The sequence below is a fragment of the Arachis ipaensis genome, chromosome B9 (genome assembly GCF_059453495.1).
Source record: "Arachis ipaensis isolate K30076 ecotype BB chromosome B9, ASM5945349v1, whole genome shotgun sequence".
NCBI classification, from domain to species: Eukaryota; Viridiplantae; Streptophyta; class Magnoliopsida; order Fabales; family Fabaceae; genus Arachis; species Arachis ipaensis.
Genome location: NC_142444.1, coordinates 18,145,944 through 18,155,646, shown reverse-complemented (window position 1 = coordinate 18,155,646; position 9,703 = coordinate 18,145,944). Strand labels below are relative to the sequence as shown.

General features: G+C 37.6%; 2 protein-coding genes across 2 annotated transcripts; both read right to left on the bottom strand.

Annotated features, from left to right (window-relative positions):
* Positions 1-2,182: 2,182 nt before the first annotated feature.
* LOC107618950 (Ribosomal protein L17 family protein) lies at positions 2,183-4,725 on the bottom strand. The gene is made up of 2 exons (XM_016321144.3): positions 4,348-4,725; positions 2,183-2,812 (listed from the first exon to the last, which is right to left on the bottom strand). Exons 1-2 carry the CDS (start codon positions 4,616-4,618, stop codon positions 2,403-2,405), a joined length of 681 nt encoding a protein of 226 aa, XP_016176630.1. The 5' UTR covers positions 4,619-4,725; the 3' UTR covers positions 2,183-2,402.
* A 1,505-nt stretch (positions 4,726-6,230) lies between these two features.
* LOC107615083 (uncharacterized) lies at positions 6,231-9,059 on the bottom strand. Its single transcript, XM_088498770.1, has 6 exons — positions 8,851-9,059; positions 8,440-8,721; positions 8,161-8,392; positions 7,146-7,737; positions 6,455-6,647; positions 6,231-6,372 (listed from the first exon to the last, which is right to left on the bottom strand). The coding sequence occupies exons 1-6, from the start codon at positions 9,057-9,059 to the stop codon at positions 6,231-6,233; spliced, it is 1,650 nt and encodes a 549-aa protein (XP_088354896.1).
* Positions 9,060-9,703: the final 644 nt, after the last annotated feature.

Sequence of the window (9,703 nt, the reverse complement as noted above, 5' to 3'; positions counted from 1 at the left end):
GACGGCCACAGAACTTCCACACGACGGCGAGAAAGCTTCCTACGATGGTGACACAGCTTCCTAGGATGGTGACGGAGCTTCAACGGCGACACAGCTCCTGCGACGGCGACGGAGCTTCCGCACGCGACGCCTCTACCTAGCAGAGACGAGTTCGGCGATGACAATGAAGCGTGGTTGCGGGGCTCTAGGGGCTGCGGGGCGCGGTGGCTAAGGGCCTAGGGGGCTAGGGTTCTTTGTGCTTTAAAATTTGCAGTTCAGTTTCAGAGAGAAGAGAGGAATGGGGTTGGGGCATTGGGGATTTAGGGTTCTTTTATTAATTTTTTTTAGAATTTAAATCGGCGCCGTTTGAACTTTAAGGGGGGTGTTCTGAACCTGAAACCTTGTAAAAAACCGACCAATTTTAACGGTTCACCAATTAATTGTTGGTTCGACCAGTATTTTCACCGATTTTTTACTAGACAATTTAGAGAACTAACCGAATCAGAGTGATGACCGATTTTTAGTAAACCCGATTGAATCGGTTGATCTGGTTCGATTTTCAAAATTATGATGTTATCTTAAAAATAAGAAATTTGAACTAATCCAATTTGGATATTTTTGTTGTTAATAATTCTTATTTATATTAACTGAAACCAAATCAGTCTAGTATCTTTGATTTAAATTTCAGGTTATCTTGAGAATATTAGAAATTCATATGATCTTCTAATCAATTTAAACTAAAACATTAGATAATTTTTTTATTCATGGATGGTTAGTTGAGATTTTACTTGTAATTTTATTTAAATTTAATTCAAAAGATAATTTTAAATGAACCAAATAAACTAAAATAATTTTTTGATATCCACTTGAAATAGAGATTTTGTCTAACAAATAAAGTCTTAACTCAAAAATCTTAAAAAATTCTAAATTTCTATGTGTGAAAACTCTACACAATTCTTAATCTTCTGCTATTAAAAGCTATATGTTAATGGTTTTTATGGTTTAATAGAATATTAAAAATTTGTACGTACTAGTTACGCTAAAATTTAAAAAACAAAAGAGAAGTGCAGAGATCTTATTATTTCAAACAAATGCAGCAAGTGAATAAAACCCACAAAACAAAAATAATTAGAGTATGTCTTTTTGCCATTTAAAATTAAATCTAATTTTTTCTTTTTTTTAATAAATACCTTCAGGCTGATTTATGAATGAAAATTTTCTTCTACGTCAAGAAAGAGCATGTCTTTTTGCACATACCAATTAAGATCACATATCAATCAATTTATGTAAAGATAATAATGTAGACTATTATTATACCTTTGAAAAGATGATATTTGTTTCTTACCCTTGAGGAAATTACCAACAAACAAAACAAAACTATTTGAAATTACAATCTTGATTTCTACAAGAAAATATTTAGGTTAATAGTTAATGTGAAACTATTTGTACCAATTTATTCGAGCTTTAGGTACTACAAAATATATTATCAGATGTTTTTATATATAACAACTAAAACTAAGCCAAGATAATTTATTTCGTGTTAAGAATTTTGTCAAATAATATAGTTGATCAGATATATATAAATACCAGATGTTTTTATATATAACAACCAAAACTAAGTCAAGATAATTTATTTCGTGTTAAGAATTTTGTCACATAATATAGTTGATCAGATATATATAAATACCAGATGTTTTTATATATAACAACTAAAACTAAGCCAAGATAATTTATTTCGTGTTAAGAATTTTGTCACATAATATAGTTGATCAGATATATATAAATACCTGAGAAAGTTTTGGTTACCAAAAGAAAATTGCAAAGTGGACAACTCTCCCAAGCAAGCTCCATTTCCATCTTCCAGTGAGTATCAAATCTGGGAGAGATAGTTAAGGGACACAGACCCTCATCCATCTATGCCAACTTGCGTTGGTATGAGATATTCGAATTAAAGATAAGAAATAGGATTACTCAATTCATATGGATAGATTTATGTATATATAAATTAAGGCAATTTAATGATTTTACATATACTGCCACATTTATTAGGGGAAAATTAGGTTAACAAGTTACAGAAATTAAAATAAAGTGCAGAGACCCACAGTAAACCCAAAAAGAAGGAGACATAATTTGAGCATGTCCTTTTGCCGTATTAAAATTAAATCCGGTTCTTTTTCTCCTTTATTAATAAACACCTTCAGGCTGATTTATGAATAAAATTTTTCTTCCTCGTCAAGAAAGAGCATATCTTTCCATACATAAAGAAATAGATGAAACTAGAGAACGAGTAAAAGAATAAAACATAATACAAATAGAAGTAAACATTGAAAATTCTCTGTAGAATCAACTTAGCATTGGATGGATTATCAACCCTACATCAATTTACCATTACCAGTAATTGCAGTCAAATCAAGGCCTCATGGCTACACAAGTTCAATGAATGCCATAGGTGCATTATCGCCCCGCCTCGGTAAGGTTCTTATGATTCTTGTATAACCCCCATTTCTTTCACCATATCGCTCTGGAACCTCTGCAAATAAAGCATGAACAATCTGCTTCTCATAGATGAAGCCGAGGGCTTGCCTCCTTTTATGAAGAGAACCATCCTTGGCCAAAGTGATCATCTTATCGACATACTTCCTAATTGCGCTGGCTCTTGCCCTGGTGGTCTTGATGCGACCGTATTTAAGGAGCTGAGTTGTAAGTCCTCGAATAAGTGCTCGGCGCTGATCAGGGGGCCTGTTGAGTTTGGGCACTCGCCTTCCATGCCTCATGGCAGAGACACGACCACCATTGTCGATAATGGTGAAACAGTGATCAAAGCCAGTGAATTCTGTACCAAGAAGAGAAAAAGCAGGTAGTGTTTAATGCGTATCGAAGTCAGTGGAATCCGACTACAATATTTCAAAGTATCGAAGTCAGTGGAATCCGACTACAATATTTCAAAGCCTCATTTGTACAAGAGGAAGCAACACACAGCAATCTCTGCAGCAGTCAGACAGTGTGATCTCATTTCTTTACTTGATCTAACAAGACCAACACGTTGCTATAGATTGGTTCCTATCAGATTAGTTTCTTCAAACATATTAACCAGAATACACATCAGTAACAACTTTCACAGTTCCATTAAGTTCATCAATCAATTCCAAACGGGAATGAGGAATAAAAAGAAAACAAAGGACCAACCTTCTTGATATTGAAGAGTCATCCCTAAAAATTAAGTAGCTGAGTTGCTAATATTTTACACCACGTGCCATTAATATAAGCAGCAAATGTAGAACATTCGGTAGCCGAATCGCAGCTATACTTCTACCAAAATGCAGTTTCAGTACAAACTTATAACGAGACACTGAGCAAAATTAAGCATTTCTGTTTCACGGATAAACAGCGGACTAATAATATTTTAATACATCAAAATTAAATAAAATGCTCAAGCTAATATAGGGCAGCTCTTGCAGCCAAAATTTTAACTCAACTTTGGCGTGAACTGAAACTAACACATTACTTATTTGCACCTAGAACACCGTGATTCATAATTCCACATGTCAATGTTCCAAGTTAATGTAGCTTGAACTTAGTAAGATCACTATATACATATATAGACCCTAAGACTATAAAACGATCCTTGTTTACTCAAATTAACACGATCTTGTTTTTATTTAAAAACTAGAGTCCAATGTACCTAAATTAATCTAGCGTGAGCCAGGCAAATCCACTATAGGCTAAAAGCCTAAAACAAAAATTTCCCAGCTTTGGTTCTTTTCATTCAAAATACTCAGACTTGCAACCATGCTCAAGGGAACAGCTGCTACACCATTCGAATAAGCAAAACCACTGCTTGTTCGATATAAAAAGAGATAGCAAAAGACATATATTCCTATCTTCATGACAAAACTTCATCAAATACTCTAACGGATAATCACTAATTTGGTCCAAAAAAATCAAAATGCTGATAATTTAGCCTTAGAACATTATATTTAACCAAGATTTCCCAATGAACTTGCACCGTTGGACTAACAAAGCAATCATTAAGACTGCTTTTGGAACCAAGGACACGATGGGATAGTACATTGAGACAAAGAGAAAAACAAATTAGTTCTCTCTTTCTCTTTCTCTTTCTCAGTACTACCAATCATATCTATCTACCTCCTTGTTTATGAAAAATTAGTTCCTAAGCAACAATTTGCTGAATCCTTTAGCAATAACAGAATCTATCATTGGAGTATATTTTGGTGGAAGCTGAATTGTCAGGAGCCTTCTCCCATATACTAGGGTTCAAAACAGTAAAATAAAAATAAAAAGCAAGAAAGTAATTTAAAAAACAGTGCTAAAGCAGCAGAAATTGAAGCAAGATGGGTATAGATTTACCTGAAGAGGAAGAACCGGAGAGGAAGAGAGGGTGGAGAGGGGCAAGGCCAGTGAAAGAGGGAAGAAGCGCTTTGGGTTTGGAGCGCGAAATTCGGAGCGTTCGCGAGGAAGAAGAAGAAGGAGAGTGAGGGAAGCGAATTGAAGAAGCAGGAAGAGGAGGAAGGGATGGGAGAGTGGAACGGAGGGAATTCATGCACCAGCTGCTCCTGCTGGTGGTGTCAGCGGCGGCGGTGGTGGTTGCAGTGACCGCAAAGGCTGAGGAGAGCGCCATTTGTGACGTTGAGAAACGAGGAAGAGTGTTTGAGCTCTGTTATCCGTCCCACAAAGAAAAGAAAAGAAAAAGATAAACTAGAGAGAGAGAGAGAGAGAGGTGTTTGTGTTTTTTACTTGCGAAATAATAATTGAGTAAATAGCTGCGATTGGATTTAGATCAGAATCGCTGTGATTTTTTTTTTATCTAAAATTAAGAGTGAAACTTAAATATGTAATCTTTAAACGAGTATAAAAGATTGGGATCCTATTTGATACTCTAAATTTTAATAGAGTTTTTCTGAGATTCACAAATTGCATCGATTTAGTCTCTAACTTTTCAATTGCATTATTTATGTCTCTGAAATTGAAAAAAATGCACCTAGTGAGTCCCTTCTCCCTTTTCCGTCAAATCTCCTTTCCGGAGGTAATGATGTGGCATTTTTTTGCCATGCTGGAGGAAGTAACGGTTACCTGACGTGGCCCATGGAAAGTTTGTAACCCAATGTGGTCCCTGAGTCCCTTTTTAATCCTAACTGCTGAAGGAGTAGCGTATGACTCGTTCTTCTTCTTCTTCTTCATCATCATCATCATCATCATCATCATCATCATCATCATCATCATCATCTTCTTCTTCTTCTTCTTCTTCTTCTTCTTCTTCTTCTTCTTCTTCTTCTTCCCTGTTCGATTCATTCGTCGTTGCTGTGTTGGGTTTAACCATGGTTGGACGTGCAAATGAGGGAGACGAGAGTTCTATTCGATCGACCACAAGGACACCTAGTCGCAGCAGAGCCTCACGAGTTCCAGATCGTTGTGGGTGTGGGAAACGCCCTGTGCTCCGATGGTCTGGAACAGATGCCCACCCAGACAAACCCTTCTTCGGATGTCCGAATTATAATGTGAGTTTGAGTCTAAGAGATGTTGTTTCTGTTTTGTAATGTTCAACTCCTGAATCCTTAAATTTACTGGTGACAGTGTAGTGGAAAACGGTGGTGTGAATTTTTTCGATGAGCAGATGTTGTAGAAGATGATAATGGCAATTTTGAAGAAGCTGCAGCATATAACAATGAAGAAATTAGCGTGAGTGTTGCAGTGAGGATTGGCAATTTGGAGGCTGAATTAAGGAGCCAGAAATATGTAATACAAATGTTAGGGTTGTTGATTTTTTTCCTGTTAGTTGTTGTAGTGGTTGTGATTGTTAAAATGTAACAGTTGTGTATTGTTTAAGAATGAATGGGCAATCTTTGAATTATTGGTGTGATCTGTGTAAATAGTTTACAAAGATAATAACAAAACTGAATAAATAAAACAGAACAAGTAAATTGATAAAACCATATTCTGATTATAACTAAGATATTGTCAAACATTGTCAAAGGAGTAGCAGCTGATAAACACCAAAATACAGCACCAAAAAGGAATAAAATAAGCCCAATTTTAAAGGTTTATAACTACCAAAAATAAAAATTAACCATTACAGTGTGGTTATGTGCTACTCCTAAATGAAAATATCCAAAATAAGGAAACAACTAGTGCCTAAATTCCATATGTGATCAGTCAAACTTCAGCAGCCACAACATCCAATTACTTAGTGTTTTTCTTCCTTGGTGGTTTAAACCCTGGAGTTGGAACAAACTTCAAAAAGTTTGCCAACCTAAAAGACGTTGCTGCGCTTGCTCCTTGCATGGGATCAAGAGAAGCAGATACTGGTGATGGTGAGTTCTTCCTTTTTGTTGGCAATTTATCTGGCCTTGTTGTTCGTGGTGGTGGTAGTGGGACCTGATGAGAAAAGTTATAAAACTAATAAGATGATAAGAGCAATTAAAAAAATGTCAGAAGACTATATATACCATACATATACCTCATCTTGTGTCCACCATAATTTGGTTGGGATAAGTCAATCTCGGTAACCTCCACTTGAGCATGATTCTGGACAGCTACACCAGGAGGAGCTTCATCTACTTGTGGTACCACATTAGAGGTGTTTGTAGCTTCAGCTGCAGGTGTACTCTCAGCTGGGACAGTTTTGGACTTGGCTGCCGCCACAGCAGCTGCTGCAGCAGCAAGCGCAGCAGCTAGTTCATCGGCTCTTTTTTTTTACATCCCCTCTTGGTGTGGCCCTTTATTCCACAGTATGTGCATGTGAACGGCTTTAGCTGTCTCTTTAGAGTAACGGCTCCCTTAGGTTTCTTGTTTCCACTAGTACCCTCATCAGCATCCTTTCGTCTTTTGGTTATCAATTTTTCAAGTCTACGTTTAATGTTAGGAGTTTGGGACTGACTGTAGGCTGATTTTTTTCATAGGGATGCTAGGAGAGGATTGATGTGATGTTCATATGTCTTTCTGTATGAGTCCATGGTGACTAAGGGATGATAGAAGTCCTCATGTCTCTTGTTCACCCGTGCAAGAGCAGCACAAGCATGAACACAGGGAATGCCTATAGTGAATAAACCAAGAAATGATCAACTCCACAGCAGCCAATATAATCAATGACGTATAGCGATTCATAATAAAGAATAGAATAAAGTTGGTATAAGGGCATATAATATCACCTGTTAACATCCAGAACTGACAAGTGCAAAGTCTCTTGCCTAAATCAACAACCATGTTAGTTGGGTGTCCATGGACCTCAAATTTTTCATATTCTTCATCTCCAGTCCATATAGGAACCCAATTCTTTGATTCCTTGCGAACCTTTTCCAATCGGCTCTGAATAACAGGAGGTAGTTTCCCCACGTGGTTGTTCAACTTTACTTTATTCTTTGCAATCGATCGCATAACAAACATTCTTACCTCTTCAAGCAATGTGATGATTGGCTTGCTCCTAGCCTCCTTGATTCGTGCATTGAACACCTCACAGGCATTGTTGCAAATATTATCCAGCTTTGGCCTGTGGCTAAATTGAGACTTTGTCCATGAATGCATTGGCCACTTGTTCAGGTATGTCCATGCCTCCTCGCTGACCCTATTTATTTTGTCCATGTTATCAATAAAGTCTTGAAGCGTGGTTGACCTAGCAGCATCCCAAAGAAGTCTCCTCAGCTCAAGATCCTTCCACTGTTTGTTGAAATTTCGCCACAGGTGCCATACACAGAAACGATGATGGACCTGTGGCATGACATCTTCTACAGCAGAAATCAATCCCTGTTTAGCACAAACACATGTATCAGAAACCAAATTCCTTAAGCGTAAATCAATAATATGAGTTATCCACACAGTCAAGCAATATCCATGGCTCATGGAACTATTTTTCATGGAATGAACCAGTCTCATACAGTACTATATAATCCAGACTATTTAAGTAGGGTCAACCACTTCCACATATTTATGCAAAATTCAGTAAATTTATGATAAACACAGATTTATATAGTTTATGAAGTCCAAATATGATCAATCAGTATCACACCATGGTTGCAATATCCAAGAATTAACCAACAACGTAACAAATGTGTAGCTAATTGAACAACGTAACATATAGTCCAGTATCATAAAGTCCAGAAAATGAACAATTTAACAAATGTGTAGATAATTGAATAACACAACAAGTTAAATTTAGGAATTGATTACCTTCTGCATGTCAGATATGAAACACCACCCGTTTGCCTTATAGTCTCCTAAATCCTCGTGGAGTAGCTCAAGAAACCACTTCCAGTTCTCCTTATTTTTAACATTCACTATAGCCCAAGCAATCACATATATGTGATGATTTGCATCTTGGGCTACAGCTGATAATATCTGGCCTCCAATCTGTGTCTTCAGAAATGCACCATCAAGTCCAATTAGTGGGCGGCACCCTGATCTGAACCCGTTCTTGCAACCATCAAGCAAACGTACATTCTCTCAAACATGACTTGTCCATCAGGCAATGGAATCACCCCAATCTTTACAGTAGATCCGGGACTCGTTGTCAGAAGCGTTTCAGCATAATCCCTTAACAAGGCATACTGTGCCTTCTCATCGCCATAAACAACATTCCTTGCATCGGCCAAGGCTCTAGCTATTGAGTTTCTATGCAGAATTAGATCACATTTCGACCTAAAGTACACTGCAGTCTCACATTGCTTGAAATTAGGATACTTTCTAACCTTTTTAACCAACCTACTAGCCAACCATGCTCTGTTTGCAGCCCTATTTGAATTTTTTCTTGGACATGTATGATCATCATAAAATGTCTTTATCTGCCAGCAACAGTTCTCATGATCTCTTGAAGCATACACAACCTATGCACACTCTTCTACTTGGCAAACTGCCCTACACCTGATATTATCATTCTTAACGAACTTAATCCCCCTTCCCTCCTGAATGGTAAACTCTTTCACAGCCTCCCTGAATTCTTGTTTAGTATTGAACTTCATGCCCACTTGAAGTTGCAGCTCACCAAACCTTTGGCCCCCTTGGAATATGGGAAATTCATCTGAATCCCCATCGGATTCCATCTCATCCTCAGAGTTAGGAGGAGTTTTCATCTCCTCCGAGTGCTAGGAGTTGGCTCCATCAGATTCTGCACCAGGGTCGAGAGCTTCATACCAAATTCCTTCACCTGGACTTCCTACAAAACCCAGGTCCACCTCTACATCTGATAAATCCTCAACTATTGCATCATCATCTTGCATTATATTATCTTTTCCTATCTTCTCCTTCCCTTTAGCCATGCCTGCCTTCTTTTGAACCTTTTTGACCTCTTTCCTAATTGGTTTCGAAACTCTTGCAACCAATTCTTCATCATTGCTAGAGCTGCCATCACTACTTCCTGATTCATTGACAGTTAAATCCACATGAAGAGGTCCCTTGTCTTTGTTAGTGCTCTTTCCCTTTGCCTGAGATCTTGTTATTCTTTTAGGTGGGTTAAATTTGGGTTTGGGTTTGGAAGTGAAGTTAGACTTGGACTTTGAATGAGTTTTCTTGGGCTTCAGAAGGTTCTTGGGCTTTGGAGTTGGCTTCTGATTATGTTTCACAATGGGAGCTGGGTTGGATTTTCTACTGAATTTTGGGTTGGGCCTATAATTGGGTTTGAGATTTTCAGGTTCATCCATGGGGTTGAGCTCTTCATTGGTGGGATTTGTAGTGAGGGGGTCAGCAGCAGGATGGTTTGGAATGGGAGTTGTAGTAG

What these genes read in the sequence shown, in the direction of transcription:
- LOC107618950 (XM_016321144.3), bottom strand. Translation starts at nt 4,618, where the DNA reads ATGGCGCTCTCCTCAGCCTTTGCGGTCACTGCAACCACCACCGCCGCC. An exon ending in CTCCGGTTCTTCCTCTTCAG is followed by an intron (nt 2,813 to 4,347) that starts GTAAATCTATAC and finishes TTCTTGGTACAG; the next exon opens with AATTCACTGGCTTTGATCAC.
- LOC107615083 (XM_088498770.1), bottom strand. Translation starts at nt 9,059, where the DNA reads ATGAAAACTCCTCCTAACTCTGAGGATGAGATGGAATCCGATGGGGAT. An exon ending in TCAGTTCTGGATGTTAACAG is followed by an intron (nt 6,648 to 7,145) that starts GTGATATTATAT and finishes TTGCTGCTGCAG; the next exon opens with CAGCTGCTGTGGCGGCAGCC. An exon ending in TATGGTGGACACAAGATGAG is followed by an intron (nt 6,373 to 6,454) that starts GTATATGTATGG and finishes TTTTCTCATCAG; the next exon opens with GTCCCACTACCACCACCACG.